This window comes from Xiphophorus couchianus, chromosome 14 (genome assembly GCF_001444195.1).
Source record: "Xiphophorus couchianus chromosome 14, X_couchianus-1.0, whole genome shotgun sequence".
In the NCBI taxonomy this organism is placed as follows: domain Eukaryota; kingdom Metazoa; phylum Chordata; class Actinopteri; order Cyprinodontiformes; family Poeciliidae; genus Xiphophorus; species Xiphophorus couchianus.
The window spans coordinates 6,636,070-6,656,491 of record NC_040241.1 but is presented as its reverse complement, the minus strand read 5'-3'; the positions used below and the strand labels follow the sequence as shown (position 1 = coordinate 6,656,491).

The 20,422-nt window shown below is 40.9% G+C and overlaps 2 protein-coding genes across 2 annotated transcripts; both read left to right on the top strand.

Moving 5' to 3' along the window:
- Nucleotides 1–143: 143 nt before the first annotated feature.
- cyld3 (cylindromatosis (turban tumor syndrome) 3) lies at nt 144–12,685 on the top strand. Its single transcript, XM_028037875.1, has 17 exons — nt 144–271; nt 501–726; nt 2,659–2,776; nt 2,919–3,076; nt 4,909–5,382; nt 5,472–5,577; nt 5,672–6,117; nt 7,428–7,593; nt 7,733–7,874; nt 9,107–9,229; nt 9,429–9,520; nt 9,679–9,742; nt 10,241–10,424; nt 11,267–11,375; nt 11,488–11,606; nt 11,705–11,912; nt 11,994–12,685. The coding sequence occupies exons 2-17, from the start codon at nt 556–558 to the stop codon at nt 12,176–12,178; spliced, it is 2,865 nt and encodes a 954-aa protein (XP_027893676.1). The 5' UTR covers nt 144–271; nt 501–555; the 3' UTR covers nt 12,179–12,685.
- Nucleotides 12,686–13,232: 547 nt separating this feature from the next.
- On the top strand, nt 13,233–19,476 carry emc4 (ER membrane protein complex subunit 4). Its single transcript, XM_028038058.1, has 6 exons — nt 13,233–13,390; nt 14,239–14,387; nt 16,094–16,199; nt 16,428–16,581; nt 16,672–16,832; nt 18,640–19,476. Exons 2-6 carry the CDS (start codon nt 14,290–14,292, stop codon nt 18,673–18,675), a joined length of 555 nt encoding a protein of 184 aa, XP_027893859.1. The 5' UTR covers nt 13,233–13,390; nt 14,239–14,289; the 3' UTR covers nt 18,676–19,476.
- Nucleotides 19,477–20,422: the final 946 nt, after the last annotated feature.

Sequence of the window (20,422 nt, the reverse complement as noted above, 5' to 3'; positions counted from 1 at the left end):
GTTGTTATAGTCTATGTGTCTTGTTTCCGAAATGCGTGGAGCGTCAACAATCACTCAATGTGGAATTCCCCCCCCTCCACCCCTTGCCCCCGCTGTCGGTACCGCCCACCTGCTTTCTGATTGGCTCAAACTCCTTCCTCTGGTTCCCTCGCACGCGATTGGCTGTTCGGCTGTTCATCACGCCGCTTCCTGATTCACTGTGCGGTTTGTTATTGAGCGGAGCTCCTTTAAATGTGAAGGGAAATGTTGACGGTCGGAGTTGAAAAAGTTGGTGAGTTGTCTTCCACTGGTTTTCCAAGTTGTCCGAGTTGTTTATTAGTGAACAATGTGCGAGGAGAGCGGAATTTGGTTGAGGTGGGAGCGAGTAAAGTTTTAACGCGAACTTCTCCGCGGCTGCTACCTGACGTCGCTGTTACTCCTCCAGGTGAACGGAAATACCGTGGCACTCTTGTCGCTTCCTAGTAATGAGAACTATTTTTATTTTTTTTTAACCTTCATAGAGAAACAGGGCTCGATTTTCGCCGTGGAGCAGCTGCTGGTACAGACACCTCGAAGATGTCAGGAGCCCCAGAGCAGAACAGGAAGCGTCGTTCCTTCAAGCTGTTCCTGATCTCGACCGACCTTCAGGTCCAGGACGATCTGGAGGGACCCATTCTGCTGAGCAGGGGGTTCATCTGCCAAGAGCAGGACCAGGGCAGGACCCGAAAGGACGCCCTCTGGGTTAAGGTACCAACTGACTTCATGGCAACTTCTTTCCAGTACATGAACTAAACTTGCTGCACTTCATTATCACAGTGTTAAATATCTTGAGCAATACGTAATTAGGACAACGATGACATTCATTCAGATTTAGGACGGCAGCCAACGAGTGTGATTAATTTATCGATCATTCTGACGATTAATCGGATTTTAAAATGTGCCAAATTCTGCAGTTTTGTTATCGTACCACTTTAGCCTTTTTGTACAACACAAAATATTGTACAAATGAAAACAACATCAACAATAATAATAATAATACAGACCTTTGGGCACTTAAATAACTTAAAAACAACATTATATGTAGGAGAAAACATAAGATACAGAAACCCTTCAGCTGTGAGTTTGACAATGAGGAACAACAAAAACAAGTCTATGATTTTAACTAAAATGTGCAGATTCATCATACTGTGACGATTTAAAAATGTCTGCTGGAGCCCATCCAGCTTTCACGTTGTCAAAAGGAGGAATAAAAACTGCTGAAATGCTTTCAAAAGGGTTAGGTTAGAAATTGGTTAGAAATTGGGCTTCTGTCTCTTTAAAAACTCCTGCTCTTTCTGACACTCCGCCTTCAGGAACTCAGTTAGCAGTTAGGTTATACATGAAAGATGCAAATAAAGAAAGAATTCAATTCATTTTTAAACAAGAAAGCAAACACTTTATTTGAAAAAAAAATGCAAAAGCAGGATTCCTTTAGCGCATGCTTGATCATTTTTAGTAAAGGTGTATCTACAACTAAAAAAAATGCTTCTGACATCAACATGTGAAAAGCTCAGCCCTTTCTGCTTGACTTAACATTATTACACAGTAGGGCTGATCTGTTTTGTTTATTTATGTTTGTTTTTTTATCAGTCGATTTATGTTTAGATAAAAAAACATGTTTAACAGGAGATTTTCTTTTTATTTGGCTTACTGGTCTGGGTATGTTGTTTTTTTTTTTCCCAGCAAATTACCTTTTTGTCACGTCTGTATGATCTAGTTAACGATTAATTGATTACCAAATTAGCTGACGATTATTTCAATAAGTGATTTGGCACAATTAATTATTTCAGCCCTGATAAGATTTAAACGCGTTTCAGTGATTAGACGGACTGTAACAAACTTTCCACAGTTTGTTACTTTACAACCATCAACTCCAGTGTATTTTATTAAAATAGTTAAATCATTTATTTTGCAGAAGGAACATCACACCTTGTTTATATTTTGTATTTAAAATTGAATATTTTTTAAAGAAATGCCAGGTTTCCATTCATTCAACCTTGCTGAAGGAATCCACTATGGATTTCACCTGGCCCTTTTTTCCCATAAAGGCCCAATTTGTGGAGTTCGCGACACGGTCGACATGGTTACCAGAGTTATGTAAATACCGCCACGTGCAGTTAAAATCGCAAAGACGGCGCTGCTACCACCTTGTGTTATATCTTTAGCGAGGGAGCATCTTGTCAAAAGATTCTTCCACCTGAGCTGTGTGTCTCTGCAGCTCCCCCAGAGTTGCCATGACACTGTTTGTTTACAAACGAAAACCTCTGAGGGCTTCGCAAAACATCTAAAGAAATGAAATCAGTCGCGGGTAGAGTCTGTGTACTGATTAGCCTCTGAAGTCAATTATTTGTTTGGTACGTAGATCACTGCATGATTATACGCTGCTGCGTGTTGATTCACCACAGTAAATCCCAGTCATATACTCTGAGGTTTGTTCCTGTTACTGTTTTATTGCCATCGTTGTACCAGGGAAGTTTCTGAATCAGAAGTCAACCTTCCCCACAAAGTGTTGTGAATCTTAGCCATACCTTAAATTCACTGTTGAGGTAAATTTAAGGTAATCTTCGTACTCAACGTAGTTCTTTTTTTTTTTTTTTTCTCACCTTGTGTGATCTACCTGTCCTTTTCATTTTCATGCAGGTGTTGGACAATGGACTCATGGTGAAAATAGAAAAGAAATACTTGCTGGAAATCTCAGCCGACCTCGTTGGACTGGTGGAGCCTGTGTCCGACCTGGACATTCGACTAAACCTACTAAGTAAATACTGTAGAAGCGAATTAGATTGTTGAGCGATCACATGAAGATTGACATAAATCTTTTTTTTTTTCTTTTTTTTGACAAATGTCTGTGCAGTCAAATTTTCTAACTCTAATCTTTGTGTGTGTTGTGTGTTTTTCAGACAATCCAGACAACCTGCGACAGCTGGCTTCTCTCCCCACCAATGCTCCGCTGTGGGTCCTGATCGGCGCTCAGGATGAGCTGGCCGAGGCAGAACTCAAGTACATCGGACCGCTCAGCGGAGGGAGCAGCGCTTTGTATTTTGGAGTGGAGCTAAAGGTGATATTTGAGGCGTGGGTTCCCAGGAAAACTCCGTGGATGTGAAAGGAAGAGTCGAACAAGTAACTTGAGGGGGAAAAAAAATGTCTAACCTTATTAAAGCAGACAGGTTAACAAAGTTGGATTGATTGCTTTGAAAAGTATTTATACTGTTGAATTATGAGTGGAAGCAAAATCATAAAGAAATTACAAAAAGAGGTTACATTTTCTGTCTTGTAGGATGTGTTAGCACATGATTTTATTCAGCAGTCTGAGGGCGCCGAATACAGATAAAAAAATAAAATAAAATAGAAATATATCTATTATCCCACATCAGGGACATTTAGGTGCAGCAGGATCATTGAGGTATGTAGGTTTACACAAAAAAAGTCATTAAGTGTTAAAAATGTGTATAAAAACAAGATTAATAATAAAATATAAAATACTGTGCAGTTATCACAAGTGGCTTAACTGGTTTCAAGGAATGTACAATGGACTAGATCGACTTTTTGTTTTCTACATAAAAGACTATTTACAATGTATAAACACTAAAAAGAGCCCAGAAAACCAAATCAAATGTCATTAGTAGGAATGTCCAAATATGGTTTGAAATGTGTTGATTTGTTACTTAGAAAATATGATGAATGTTGGCGAAATTAAAGAACTTTACAAACTTAATAGCTAAACTCAAAACTGTAATACAACCTGTAATACATTTAAAAAGGTTTTTCAAATCAAACCATAGAGTTGGGTATTTTGCTAAACATAATATAAAATGAGAAAATAGTGTGGCGATAAGCTCCAACTCTTAGAGGCCTCTATGCCATCACCCTTATCATTAGTTCACACCACAGATATTCTCAGATTAATTTGTGCCTTAACAGTACATCTTTATCAGGGCTGCCACTATCAGTTATTAATCAGTGACTAATCTATTGATTATTCTGACAATTAATCGATTAATCCGATTTAAGAAATGGCATATTATAATTTTGTATAAAAAAAGGCCCAAGAGATTAAATTTTAAAAATCTGCAGAAATATATAAAAGATGCAAATAAACAAATAATTCAGTTTTAAAAAAAAAAGGAAATAGTTTCCATTGCCTAAAATGTAATACCATAAAATTTCTTCAGTAAATCTGAACAAAGTGAAGCTAAAATTATGCCACTTGATGAGATTTGGCTAAGACTTATTTAGGTGTTTTCATCTTAAATGTAAAATGTACATATTTTTATTCAGTTTTGGGTTAATTACTGCTCTGAATATTATTTTTTTTTTTTTTTTGTACCAAATGGCATTTTTTGAATTTGTATGTTCCAGCTAGCAATTACTGAATTAGTTGACAATTATTTCACAGATCAATTAATCCGATGATTTAATTTGATTAATTCAATGATTTATCGTGATTTATCATAATTAATCTGATGATTTATCATGATTAATCGTATTTATTTAATTGTGATTTAGCATGATTAATTGTTATTTAACGTGATTAATCGTTATTTAGCGTGATTAGTCATAATTAATCAGATGATTTATTGTGATTAATGAGATGATTTATCGTGATTAATCAGATGATTTATCGTGATTAATCATGATAATCATCGGATTGATCCAATGATTTTTCGTGATTAATCTGTAGAATGCAAATTCTACAGATTCTACATGATTAATCATGATTAATCTTGATTAATCATGATAGTCATGGAATTAATCATGATAATCATCACATTAGTTATGGTTAATCCGATTATTCAGATTAATCATTTCAGCAATAATTTTATTGTATACAAAAAAAGACCAATGAATTGCTCATGAAAAGCCTGTTGCTCCTCCCTGTTGCTCCTCCAGGGTACAGCAGTGGGTAGAGGAACCTGCAATGGTTCCAACAAGGGCGTCCGCTACTTCTCTTGTCCCGATGCCTGCGGCCTCTTCGTCCCCGTGAGCCACATCCGCCTCCGCCACTGGTCCAGCAGGAACAGCATCGACGCTCCGGAGAAAACCAAGGACCGTTCCCGCCGCACCAACCACGGCATCAACGGCCACCGTAGCAACAACGATCGCTCCAACCAGTCCCACCTGCGTCGCATAAGCTTCAATCACAATCGCCCCAAGGTCCAGCTGCAGACGCAGGACATGCTCTCGCGGACGGCCGAGTCGACACCCATCGCCGTTTACAACAATCCACGCGGCTCGTCGTCACCGCCACCATTCCATGTCGGCCAGAGAGTGTGCGTCACCGTGGATGGCATTGTCCACGGCGGGGAGGTGCAGTTCTGTGGCGCACTGCCTGGCCGATCCTCGACGCACGTCGGAGTCCTTCTGGTGAGCATGAACCACACAAGATGCATCTGGCCTCAGGATGTTGAATCCTTCTCCTTATTTATTGGTTTGTTGGCGATTTGTTGTTGCAGGATGCTCCTGCTGGTAACTGGGACGGACTTTACAAGGAACATAGGCTCTGCCACATTCCCTGTCACCTGTACGGAATGCTGCTTCCCGTCAGCAACGTTTTTGCAGGTGCATCACAGGGTTTCTCACACATATTGATTGTCTAGTGGTACTGTCAGTAAATATTCATTTATTTTATTTTTTCTTAATTCTGTGTTCTCAGAACAAACATCTCCTAAGCCCATCTTGAAGCCAGCGTTGTCCCCTAATCCCAAACAATCCCCGACGTCACCAGCTCCTGCTCCCAGGTTGCCCCTGGTTCTGCCTGCTAAACAAGCACTCAAGCCTCCTCTTCCTCCTCCAAAGCCTACACACAAACCTTTACTCACGCGCCCACTGCCGCCTCCAAAACCTCAAAACCTAACGCCAGTGTCCGCCTCGGAGCACACCAACGGTTCCCACAGCCCTTTCTCGCCTTTAAGACCTGTAGACGACGAAAAGGAGAATGAGGAGGAAGAGGAAGGTGTAGATGATTACGGAGGAACGGGACTGGAGACGGAGCTGGAGGTCGGGTCGATGGTCGAGGTGAACGACCCGCCGCTCTTCGGGGTTATCCGATGGATTGGTCACTTGGGGGCCGTCAAGGAGCTGGTGGCAGGAATTGAGCTGGTGAGTGTAGCTTCAGCTTCGGTTTTCTTGTTCAGTTTAATTTCTCTTGGCCTTTAAATATTGTTGAGTTTCAGCACAAAACTGATCTCGGACACGACACAGAACTGTTTTAGGTAACATCAGAGCTTTCTGGTTTTCTAAACTATTTAAAATTAAATAAGAGTTGTAATTAATGAGACATTTTGTTGGATAAAATAGAAGGAAAAAATAAGGAATCACGAACCAAAGCTAATCCATATTAATATGTTGTTGCACCTCTTATTTCTTCTCCAAACATGCAAGTCAATGATGTTATTCTTCAGTGTGAGAGTCAAAGATTCGAGCCTAACCTTTTTTTTATTCTCCATCATTAGAAGTAATTTTTTTTTGTCAATGTTTGAGTTAATCCAATTAGTTTCTTATGTTTCTCATCAGTAAATACATGCAAATCCAGATTAGTTTGATTAATAATAAATGTCAGATGTTTAATTCAGTAAATATCTCCTGGTGATATTTGTGATGGCCCATGAATCGCATGATATTAACCAATTGATAGTTTTGAACCAATAAATAAATGAACATTACATGGGTTGTTTTATTAACGGTACACCGGTATAATTTAATGAAAGATGCCATGGAGGTTGTAACACATTTATTCAAACTTATGTCAACGTCTACATGTACAGGGTGTCTTCTTTAAAAATATTAAATTCATGTATCCAAAATATAAGGGCCTTAAAATATACTGAATTCATTTTAACAAGCATTTTGGTATTTTGATATTCTTGATGGACCTGTTGGTTGGACGAAGTTTGTATATTTTTGTGGAAGTATGTTTCAAATGTCACTTAATCGTCTTAAACTTGAGTTGGTGAAACATGCAGAGAAACCTTGAAGTTCTGTGTCCCATAAAAGGGACAGAAAATATGCCAGTTTCTAGGATAGTGGTAGATATTTATATTCTATAGCAGGGGTCCCCAAAGTCGGTCCTCGAGGGCCGGCATCCTGCTTGTTTCAGTTCTCTCCCTGGTGGTACCAACAACCTTTTCAGCAGGTCAATGCTCTTCTTAGGCCTCTACCGAGCCATCATTTGATCCAGGTGTGCTAAACCAGGGAGAGAACTAAAACATGCAGGATGCCGGCCCTCGAGGACCAACTTTGGGGACCCCTGCTCTATAGGAAATGATGTGGGATGCTGACCGACTCCTACCGATTAGAGGTGTAGAATCAGAAAGTGATTCAACAAAATATGACTTTCAGGGTGTGTACGGTTATGCAACCGGATTACAGCACATGTGTTTTGTATTTTTTCCCACACTTTTGCGTTTTAGGAGCAGGAGCTGTCTGCTGGAACAGACGGCAGTTACCTCGGCGAACGCCACTTCCGTTGCCCCACCAACAAGGGCCTGTTCGTCAAGCTTCGCAACTGCAGACGGGACTCCAGGTTCCCCGTCCCCGAGAAGCCCGTCAACCAAGTGGAGCGCTGCAACTCGATAGGTGAGAAAGCGTTAGCCGCTTAGCCAAAGCTAGGCTGCACCTAGTTTTGCGAAAGCTGGGACATCTCTGCATCCTGTTGCATATTAAAGGCGATGTCGCCCGTTCTCTTGTAATTCCAACCTGCGTCCGTGGCTCTCAGCATTTGCAGATTGGGGAAGCGAGCGGGTGGACGAACACACTCCTCCGGTGGACGGGGTCGAGGCCAGGCAGCTGTACGAAGGCTCAAAGAGAGGCATCCAGGGTCACCTCAACTCCTGCTACCTGGACGCCACGCTGTTCAGGTGAGAAACAAATGAATGTGTTTGCTAGAAAAACAATAGAAGCAGTGACCTGGTTGCATAAATGTGCATTCTACATATTACATTGAGACATTCAATTAGGGCAACAACAAACGATTATTTTAGTTATCAATGAACAATTTCCCGTGACGATTAATCGAATAGAAATAATTGACATGTTTTGCAGGTTTTTCATTTAGGCCTTTTTAAAAAAATATTGGAAATACATTAATAAAATGCAAAGGAACAAATAATTTATTCCTTTTTAAAAATAACAAAAAAACATTTTCTTGCCTAAAATTCAAGAAAATCTGATCATTTCTGGATTAACCAATTAATAATTAGATTTTCTGAAGAAGTTTACGTGTGTTGTTCTCTCAGCAGAGTCTGTATACTCCAGCTAACAATTATTTGATTACTAAATTGGTTGACAATTATTTCAGTAATTGATTCATCACGATTAATCGTTTCAACCCTACACTCAATAATCAACTACATCAAATTGGACTAGCCTGAAAGTCTAATCAGGATCAGCTGTCCTTGTTGGATTTTTATCAAGTTTACCTGCATTCTTAGACTACAGTCATAGCTACCATATAGGTTACAAAAGATATAAAAAATATATTTTATTGTACAAATGTGCCAGTCAGGAGAAGGGAACAAAATATCCGAAGCATTAAAGATTGAAACCCATTTTCTTACAAATGCCTAGATACCTGCACAGTGGCGCAGTTGGTAGCACTGTTGCCTTGCAGCAAGAAGGTCCTGGGTTCGATTCCCGGCCGGGGTCTTTCTGCATGGAGTTTGCATGTTCTCCCTGTGCATGCGTGGGTTCTCTCCCACAGTCCAAAAACATGACTGTCAGGTCAATTGGTTTCTCTAAATTCTCCCTAGGTGTGAGTGTGTGTGTGCATGGTTGTTTGTCCTGTATGTCTCTGTGTTGCCCTGCGACAGACTGGCGACCTGTCCAGGGTGTACCCCGCCTCTCGCCTGGAACGTAGCTGGAGATAGGCACCAGCAACCCTCCCGACCCCATTAGGGACAAGGGTGAACAGAAAATGGATGGATGGATGCCTAGATACCCACAGGGAAACATTTAAATGTTGGTTTTTTGTCAAAGTAGAGCAGGTATTTCTGGTTTATTCGAGATGCAGGAAACTGACAGACTCCTCTTTTCTGTCAATCAAAGAAATGGATAACAAGTGAAACAATGATTTCATTCCCTTTGCCTGCAGTTTGTTCTCCTGCTGCAGCTCGGCAGACTGGGTGTTATTTTGGCCATCTGACGCCGAAACGAACCAAAACTCCAAACTGGCTCAGGACCTGCTTCGCTGTGAAATAGTCAACCCACTGAGAAGGTGTGTGTGTGTTTCGTTTTCTTTTCTCAACTTTAGCAGAATGTAGACAAAGATTTGCACATGTTTGTATTGGAAACATAGATACTCTGATTGTTTCTGAAAAGCAAAATTCCCCACCCCACACAGAACCCAATCTAAAATGTGTATGTGTGTGGGTGTGTGTGTGTGTTTGTGTGTGTGTGTGTGTCGCTCTGTTAAGGAACGGCTACGTGTGTGCCAGTAAAACCATGGCTCTGAGGCGCCTGCTGGAAGCTGCCAACAGCAACGCAGGGTTCACCAACCAGGAAAAAGGTGTGCATGCATTGTGTCCGGGCCTCTGATTTCCTGCTTTTCTTTTTTTTTTTTCTTCCTTGTTTTTGTTTCTTTTAGTTGTTTTTTTGTTTTTTTTAAGTTCTCTGTTAATAAAGCTAAGGAATGTTGCCACTCTGCTGTCTCGCCCTGTCTGTCAGATCCCGAGGAGTTCCTGAACAAGCTTTTCCAGCTGCTGCGAGTCGAACCGCTCCTAAAGATCAGGTCATTTACTCATCGCCTCCTCTATTCTACCAGCATGTAAGACCGGCTGCAGGTTAACGCGCTCTTCCTGGTTCAAATGCGGTCACAGCTGCAGTCAGACCTGTAGCTCATGTGCAAACAATGCCATCATGTCTGGTTGTCTCAGCGACAACGTTGCCGTTTCCCTCCATTGCTTGCGTTCCTGTGCAAGAGCACAGCACAACCGAGACCTACGGCTAGTTTAGCTCACACAATATCAGAGACACACTGGAGACACAAGTGCAGAAATCTCTTAAGTGAATAAAAATCTGAGTTGTTTTTGCTGCACTACAAGTCATTTTCTGCATTCGTGGCAACAAGAGAAGCTACAGAATGTACTTTTTAACTTTAAAACTTTGCTTTCATTGACAAAATCCCCCCAAAAATCATGTTTACGACTTCAGTAACCCCAGGGGAAAGTACTATTTCCATGTGCCGCGTCTAAAAGTCACACCTGTCCTCCCTTTTTCTCCGTTTCAGATCAGTGACTCAGCAGGCTCAGGAGTGCCACCTCTACCAACTCTTTCCACCAACACTCCCTGCCTCTCCTGCGCCCCCCGTCAACTCGCCCATCCCCATGGCCTCGCCCGCGTCCATGAGGGTCGCCAGCGTTCAGTCCCTGCTGGAGTCCTCCTTCCTGCACGGCGGCCTCAAGTTTGCCGAGGTACAGCTCAGGACTTCATCATCCAGCTGGTACCATGGCCATTGCCTTCCTGTGCAACTCCTCTACAAAAAAAAAAGAAAATCTTGCTTACAGCACAGTTTAGGCTTTCTACCTTTCACTTGGATTGTCTCCAGTCTGTTTTTGACCAGGCCTATCAGAAGAAGAAGAAGAAGAAGTTGTGAACATTGACGTAAATATTTTGCGTAGTCTGTCTGTAGTTTTAACCATGGCAGCAGAGGAAGTGAAGGAAGACGTTCAGTCCGTGTCGGCCAAGCTTCCAAATATTGAATTAACATTAGCAGCAGCCTCGTTCAGTTTGGCACTTCTCTCTGCACGGTGGAGGATGGTTGTTTACAGCGCAAGCAGTTTCCGATAAGCTTCATAGCACCGAACTCATGGACAAACATTACCGATTGGGTAAAATTGAATACTTCAACAGAGGCCACGCCTCCTGGAAGCAATCGTTTCTCAATAGCCGAGAGCCCAAACCCTCTGGACGAAGCCTAAAGCCTAGGACAAGGGGCTGGATTTTACAAGACTAATTGTACTACCCAAGAATTACAAAAGTTCTTCTTTCTTTTGGCTACTTTAAACAGAGGTGACATGCAATCTTCATATTGCTGTAAAAGTGTTGCGTTAATATTTTTTTTAGTCCATCTTGACTCCATCATTGTTGAACTTTAAGTTTACTGCAAAAACGTGAATGTACTAGAGAATCAAGACATGAGTCTTTTAGCTTGACCTCAGCATAGGGAGTTTTATGAACACTAAAACATTGATCAGACAAAGTCTGAGCCTGAGCTTCTTACAAGAACTTGTATTTATATTCCTTGCCCCACCAGGCTCCCTCCTGTCTACTTCTGCTAATGCCCCGGTTTGGGAAGGACTTCAAAATGTTTGACGCCATCTTGCCCACCCTCAGTCTGGATATCACAGATTTGCTGGATGACAGTAAGGTTTTATTGCTTGTCTGTTGTGTCTAAAATCATGTTTTGCTCGTTTCACTTGCAGTTTTTATTTCATTTATGAATATATCTCTTGCTGTGTGTACCTGTGTCTGTAGCTCTCAGGCAGTGCAGTATCTGCCAGGCTGTAGCCGAGTGGGAGTGTGTGCAGTGCTACGAAGACTTGGACATCACTCCCGGACATCTAAAGCAATACTGCCAGACGTGCAATACGCAGGTATCCCTTCATCACCTGGAAAATCTGTCAAAAATAATAATGATAAAAAAACAAGAGCGGTATTGATTCTGTTCATTTTTTCTTCTGTGCACGACTAGGTTCACAGTCACAGGAACCGCGCGTCGCACAACCCGGTCAAGATCGCCGTTCCTCAGGGGACGTGGTCGGGCCCTCTGCATCACACCCGCCAGCGTATGTCTCTCTTTGCGGTGACGTGCATCGAAACCAGCCATTACGTCAGCTTCGTCAAGCACGGACCCCAGGCCTCCGACTGGTTGTTCTTCGACAGCATGGCAGACCGAGAAGGTGAGCGGGAGGGCAGCACAAATCACTTCTCTTTTGTCAAACATAAAAGCCTCACATTTGTTTGTTCGCGTCCTCGCCCAGGTGGCGAGAACGGCTTCAACATCCCCCAGGTGAGGGGGTGTCCCGAGGTGGGCCGCTACCTGGGCCTGTCGGAGGAGGAGCTGAGCAGGGTGGACGCCTCGTCTTTGAGGGAGTCGGCCCGGAGGCTGCTCTGCGACTCCTACATGTGCCTGTACCACAGCCCAGAGCTCAGCCTCTACAAGTGATATGAAGACAACCAGTGAAGTGAAGTGAAGAAGAGAAGAAAAACACCCTGGAAATGTTTTTCCTATAAAAGGTGGGGGGGAAAAAAGAAACAAATGCACTCACAAGATATGTAGCAAAAACAACCGACCTTAAATAACATTGATTATCTTTATAATGGGAGTTATATGTTGTTGTTTTTTTTGGAGGGAGGGGGGGTTGCCTTTTGAACAAACATGAGGAAGCTGAGCCTTAATCACTCAGACCTTATATCTGTGTTTAAGCTGTTTCTCAATGTGCATACACTGTACAGAACCACTGTGCCTCTTATATGTGACTCGTGTATACTTAATACGGTTTGCACTGCTTTATTTGATTGTCAGTAAGTTTGTATATAATATGATTGTTATGAACTGACAGCTAAGATGCACATACACGTTTAACTTTCATTCTTCATGTGATGTTTAGATGTTGCAGCGTATCACTGTGGGTAATGTTTGATATAATAAAAGCCCTAAGTTTGATCTGTTTTTGGTTGCACTTGTTATTGCCGTTTTTTTGTTTTTGTTTTTCAAACGATATCTGGACATATCTGAATATCTCATAGAGCACTGTTTAGTTTGTCATCTGAAAATGGCATAACACTAAAATATAAAGATGTGATCATTCCCCTACTGTAAGGCAGTTTAAGTAGTGCATTCACCATAGTAGCTGCTGAGAGGTCCGAGGTAACTCAAGAAGAACAATCCATATGTAAATTATGGATTGTGGTGGGTCAACACCATTCTATCCTAGTTTATTATGGTCTATCGCATATATTCTCCAAAATACGTAATTTGTCAAAATGAAAAAATTCGAGTATGTAGACTGCATAGCTTTGGACCATATCTTAAGATATAATTCAATGTAAAAGATGGAAAACACACAAAACAGAATGTGTGGGACATAACAAAATTAAACTTTTATAACGCAAAATCCCTGTGTAGGTAAGTAAATGTGGCGGAAGCGTCCTCCCCAATATGGCGGCGACGCTGACGTACCAACTACTGGCTGTGCGACGTCTACGTGCACCTACGTCTCTGAGCGTAACTGCGCCATCATTGCGGGCCTAGGAATCAGCGAGTGTCGGCGGAACAAGTTGTTCCTCGGCTCTCCTTACGGGCCAGTGTCGTTCGTTTTCCTTAAAAAAAGCCCACTTCGAACGGCAGCAGAACCGGTTTAGATGTATTTGTAAGGTAAGCTAACCTCCGACAGGGCGCGTGGCTTTAACTGTTCGACGTTAGCTGACGGCGCCAGCCTGCCTGCGCCGCCTCGAGCTGCTGCTTCTAACTGCGGGGCTGCCGCTGTGTTTACTGGAGCAACTTAAACCAACTAATATCTGGAATAGCTAATCCAAATCCCCCCGACTGCTATCAATACGTTCTGTCTTATTCCGCCTTATTGTCCACGTGTCTGTGTTAGAAAGCTCTCAACAAAGCTGTTGCTTTATTAAATTCGCCCGTTGTTAAACAAGAATCTTAGTTTGTGTCAAATTAGCAAAAATGGCATCTGTGACAAATAAAAAGGTGTTGGAAGTGCAAATTATTCCAATTTGAGCTTCTGGAAGTGGACTTCGTTATGCTATTTATTGTATATTGCACCAAAAAAAAAAATGTAATCGTCGATTAGGGTTAAATCTGACTTAATTTCTGTTTTAGATGTACCTCTACCAGATCTGATTTCCTACTGTTGTGAGCTTATTGGTATCCACTGTTCTAGGAAGGTTTCTGTCCCTGACTGTTAAATATTTTTACTGTTGTCAGTGTGTTATATTTATATTGTTCAGTCATTTTGGTAATGTGATTTACAAAAGTATTCACACACCCCTGGAGCTTTCTGTATGTTACAACCACAAACGTCAGTGTACACCAACATAGAGTAGTGTATAGTGGTGAAGAAGAAGGAAAAGTGTTCATATCTTGGCACATATTGTCAATTGAAAGGTCTGGACTTTGACCCAGATATAATATTGTCCTTTTCAAGGTCCTTAAAAAGAGAAGAAAGAAAAAGAAAATGTAATGAATATCATCATGTATTTTTCTAGCTGCGTGCAGGTGCACACTGTCTCCGAGGACCAGCGGTGAAGTTTGTTGTCATGGCGTCTCCTCAAGGAGGAGGAGCTTTGTCCACAAGAGGAGGCAGCGGAGCCCGAAGGATGAAGTGGGCCCTTGAGCTCAGTGTGGGAAACACAAGGTAGACTGCTCTTCTGTGTCACCCTGCCTATGTTTACGTAACATTTACATCAGCTGGAGTACTGTGTTTTAAACTGTAATTACTTGAAACTATTTATGGTTCAAAATTAAATAACCATTTTATCATTTTTTCTTTACAAATGCAAATAGCAATTGTTTTTTACTTGAGGTCCTTGTACTGTGTGTAGGGTCCTTTACATTTCAGCTTCTGGAATCTGTAATTTATGGGTTTTTCCACTCCAGGCCTGTGGAGGGAGTAATGTGCTTGTTTTCTGATAGTGATTTCAGAAGCAGAAAAAGATTCTTACTATAACTTTAACACGATTGTTGCATCTTGGACGTATGGGTATTTTATTCCTTCACCGTTCCATATTTTATACAGTTTTATTCATAAAGTTGTTTTAAGTTCTCTTACTTCCCACCAAAACAGACCACTGGATTATTTAGGTCTTTATTTGATTTGCTAGCCAGGAATCTGTTTATACTGGAGCAAACAGTTGCAGAGAATGCCACCTAAACACGCACCACTGTTGACCACAACCGATTTCAGCTTGATCAGCCCTGACGGGTATTTTAAAAAAAGACGTATTATGTTGTATGACATGTCAAGATATGTCTTTGGCACATTTGGTTGCGACAGAGTAAGTCAAACATCCAGCGGGTAACAGGATGACTGAACATATTCTCATTTATTATTTCGACATATTTTATGGGACATGTTAGATTTGGAAATTTTAGGACCTTCAAAAAGTCCTAGCTTCATTTATCTAAAATTAAAGCCCTAAAATTTCTTAAATTTGTTAAAGATGAATACATTAATCGTAGGTCTTAAATTTTTGTGCCAGGACTATTCAATCTTATATATTCTATGTAGGTTGTTTTTGTTTCACTGAACTTTTCTATCAGGCAGAAGTTTGAGGCTTTATGTGACTCAAACAATTTAAGGCTACCGGTGAGAAGATGCTAACTAGCTAGCAAGCAAACAAGCCATTAGCAGCTAGCATATGGTTCATTTGCAGTTATGGCTCTCTAGTTAGCCAGAGTGCCACAAAAAAGAAAAACAGAACTTTTAGAGCAGGGGTGCCCAAAGTGGGTCCTCAAGGGTCGGCATCCTGCATGTTTTAGTTCTCTCCCTGGCGGTACCAACAACCTTTTCAGCATGTTAATGTTCTTCTTGGGCCTCTAATGAACCATCATTTGATCCAGGTGTGTTAAACCAGGTTTGGGTCTCCTGCATTTCTTTGTACATCTTTGTCATTTTATAGGTCTTAAATTTTATTCATAGTGGTCTTAAAAAGTCTTAAATTTAAGTTAATCAAACCTGCATAACCCTGTAATAGTCTTTTCAGTATCAGTAAGTTAAAGCTTTATAACAGACGGAATATGGCCACAAAGCTCTGATGTCAAAATATGTTTTCGTACATCGAAAGAACCGACTCAGACGCGATAAACCCACATTTTTCTCTTCAGCACTGAGCAATTCCTACTAGCTTTCCCATTTTGTCCACTTTCAGATAGATAACAAGTGTTCATCTTGGCATCATTTAAAGGCTGGCCTCTGGTTGGCCGCATGGTGCTTGGGATATAATTAAACCAAGATGTGTCCTTCACTAGTTGGTCAAAACAACCAGTCTCCATACATTAGCACTGATCTGAATGTTGCATAAACGGTTTGATTCAGAGCTGGACTGTTGTTGGCGCTTGCAGGAGCCGCAGTGACCGACAAGGCGATGTCGTTTACCCCATCGGCTACTCAGAGAAACCCGTTCCCGACACCAGCATCCAGGAGACCGACAAGAACCTGGTGGAGAAGGTAGCGTGGTTAGCATTGCTAAAACAGACGGTCTCCATGTGTGTTTCCTCGAGCATTTCCAACATTTTAACATCCAACACGTTGGATGTTAAAATGTTCTACCTGTTATTCCATAACAGACCATTATGCTACGCGTGAAAGGAGTTTATTTGACAGATCTGCCGTTTTTGCCGCAAACTTGACTCTCTCTCTCTCTTTCTGTCTTTCTTTTCTTGTTTTGTGCTGCAGCGCTGCTGGGACGTGGCCCTCGGGCCCCTAAAGCAGATTCCCATGAACCTGTTCATCATGTACATGTCTGGCAACACCATCTCCATCTTCCCCATCATGATGGTCTGCATGATGGCCTGGAGGCCCATACAGGCTCTCATGTCGATGTCAGCGAGTGAGTGTTCAGTACTGAGATTGTCCGCCGGCTCCACTCTGAATCCGTGTTCGTCTCTGACTCACTGACCGTGTCGTCCTGATCGCTCAGCCTTCAAGCTGTTGGAGAGCTCCAGTCAGCAGTGGCTACAGGGGCTCGTCTACCTGATCGGTAACCTCCTAGGAGCGGCGTTGGCTATTTATAAGTGTCAGTCGATGGGGCTGCTTCCGACACACTCGTCCGATTGGCTGGCTTTCATAGAGCCGCCGCAGGTAACGTCACAAACACACACCGGCGACGACCGTAGACGCTTACCAAAGGAAGCCTTTCAGATGATACAGATGTTGCCGTGTCGTAATAATAAATGATGACGCGGCGTTTGTTCCAGAACGAGTCAAGCTGGGTTTTATTTTCATAATTCCTAATATGGTATCATTTATACAGACGGCTGCAATATTTACTATCCAAAATGCCATTTTTGCCGTCAGTCCAACTTAATAACTCATTAGAGCCACAAATGCTACATGAGTGACAGAGTAGTAGGCCTATTCTGATGAAAAATTAAAAACAAAACTCCTTCAATTAAGAGATGAGTAATATTACAAGAATAAGGTTCTATGAGAATAAAGTCAAAGTAATATGAGACGAAAGTCATATTACAAGAATAGTCATATGAGAATAAACTTGAAATAATAAGAACAAACTCACATTAGGAGAAAGTCATATTTAAAGAATAAAGTTGAAATAGTATGAGAATAAGGTCGTAATGTTTTTTAGAAGAAAGTCACAATATTTTTAGAATAAAGTCATAATGGTACAAGAATAAACTTGTAATGTTATGAGAATAAAGTCATACTATGACCTTATTCTTGTAATTTTATATATTTTTTTATTTCTTAGCATGGCTCTAATACTTTGTTGTAATTTGTAATAGCATTTGTACCATGTCATGAATTTAAAAAACATAAATACAGGAGAGCTGTGGTGTTTTGGTTCTCCAACCAGGGTGTTATTCTGTCAGAGGGCAGCACAAGCATTTGATCAAATCATTCAGCAGAGGTCGTTTTAAACTCGGTTTGGTGACTTCAGACTAATGTAGAAGTGAAAGTTGCGACTTAAAGACTAATCAAACCTGTTCTGCATTACTCTACTCTGATTACAGATTCTTTAGCTTTTTGAAAGTGGAGGCCTGTGAAAAGGCCCTGCTGCACTGGTTTCTAAAAACAACAGGTTTGGATGAAACCGGGGCGACGAGGCGGCCATTTCGCCCCGTCGTCCCCGCTGCAGCTCTGAATCACGCAGCAGGTTTTAATGTGGTCTTTGTCAGTGACTCTCAACTTTGGTTTGTAGTTACGCTTGACAGAACTACAAGTTTAACTTGTTCTTCTCTTTGCTGTGCTAGTAATGTGTTAGACGAGTTTTTCTAACACCTTCAATTGTGCGTGGAAACACCCACTTCAAGAACTCTTTTCTTTTCTTCTTTCTTTTTGGTAAAGGCAGTAGGACCTCGTTAAGCGTTTAGGTTGATCCGTGATGCCTAGCACGTGTTAAATAGGGCTGACTTTTTTTCACTTTCCATACCAATATCTGAGGTTTAGTATCAGCCGACATGGGAAAACATCACTGAACTGAGTTTTCTTTTTCTTTTTTTAAACATAAATAGAAATCTACCGACTTACAATTTTATTTGATCACTCTGCAGCACACTTAAATCCACCAATGGCATCACAAGCTTGGTCAAACAGGAAAACAACAAAAATTTAATTTGTTCAGCCAGTGCAACAGCCAATGTAAAATAAATAACATACTGAAACTGATAAACGCGACATTTAAAAAATAAACTGCAGCAAATGGTTGGGAAAGTTCAATTAGGAATTCTAAATATAATGTGAAATAAATAATAAAGCAAGACGTCGCTCAGAGAATAAAGCATAGAATTAAGAGTAAATAAATCTGCATTTATGGGTCTGGCACATTGTCACCAATACCTGATTTAGAATTTTTTTTCCTATGTCTGGACTGAAACACATATTTACATCTCTACTGACACCCTATTTTGTTTTTGTTTGTCCTGGACAGAGGCTGGAGATCATGAGCGGAGGGATGGTGCTGTGAAGCGGACTTCCGCTGAGGTCACATACTGTACATACTCCACTCTTCTTCTTCTTCTTCTTCTTCTTTTTCTTCTTTTTCTTGCCACACCACCAGGCAGCTGAAACAAAAGCCTGAACTTTTAGCCATTTCCAGACGCCATCAGGATCCAGACTCGGCCCCCTCAGCTAAAACAGACATGTTTACTAAAGCAAGGTGTACAGCACAGCTTAACATCAGGGATTTATCCACCATGTTCTCCATCATCCCCCTCTCTCTTCTGGGTTTGTTGCTGAAGCGTTACTTTTGGTGTAAGCAAGCATCCTTTTCTTTTTTTTTTTTTTTTAAATACTCTCATAAAGATAGCAGATAATGTTGTTGACTACTGTTCGGCTACTGTAATTTTCTGTGCAGATAAAAATTGACTTCGCAGTAGATTATTAATGGGAGAATTTCACAGCTCACAGAACTCAGACCATAACATCACTAATAAAAATCATTTTGTCCGTAGAATTCCTGAAATTGTTGGGCAGAGTATGCAAAAATGTTTAGCTTTTTTTTTTTCCAAAAAAACACACAAAAAAATTGGTACAGTTCAATCACGTTTTTTTTAATTTTTTTTTATTGTATATTCAGTTTGTAGTGAAATAATTCAATATGTCAACACAACTTCAACCCTCTGCCCAGCAACATTAACTCAGTTTTAATTTATAGGTCTGTTTAATTTATGCTGATTTGCCTATGAAAATGTTCTATAAATAAATCCTTATTGCTTGAAATAGAATGTTTTCAACTGTGTCAATAAATATATTGGAGGAAAAACGAGGCTTTCTTCATGCTTTAAAAAGGAGGTTCATTTTTGCTTGCTGTTTGGTCCAGCAGCCTTACTCGGCATCACAGATTTGATAAGTGTCCTTTTGTTTGTCTTTATATTACATTGTATCTGATAAAAAACGTTTAAGTTTATCTCTAAAGTCTTCTTTTTAGATCAAACTGCAATAAATACACGGGCTTATAGATCACATAGCTGCTTCTCAGTAAATTAATATGTAGTCAATAAGTTAAATGTTTCAGTAATTCTGTAAAAAGATGAAACACATTATGGAAAATAGGCATTTATTAGACTTTCAATGTTTTTCAAGCTTTCAAAGATTTGAAATGCCTGTAAATATTTATCGCATGCACACCTCAACTGTGACAGAATCTAAAAAGATCTCGATTGTATGAGTTTTATATAATTAATTGGCATTTTGATTGAAATAAGGATTTGATCACCAACGAACCATCAAGAATTCAGGCTCTCGCAGACTTATTTCATCTTTAAGAACCCCTCCCATCCTCCACTCATTACCTGTGTTAATTGCGCCTGATGGAACACGTTTACCCGTTTACAAGACACCTGTCCGCATAATCGTACTCAAACTAAAAGTGGAAGATATTTTGGATAGGATACAGTGGTATTGTAGGGTGTCGTCCATACTCTAATCTAGAATGTGGTGGTAATGCACCTTAAAGTTGTTTGTCAACTGCCATAACATACAAGAAGACAAATCAGACTCCAATCTCAGCCCCACTGGCAAGACCAAAGAGCTGCTTGTCCTAACCTCAGGACAAAATTATAGACCTGCACAAGGCTGGGATAGGCCACAGGACAATATGAAAACAGATTGGTGAGAAGGTAACGATTATTGACACCAGAAAACGGAAGATGACTGTCATTCTCCCTCCGACTGGGGTTTCATGGAACAGATGGCCTTGCAGAGTATCCATG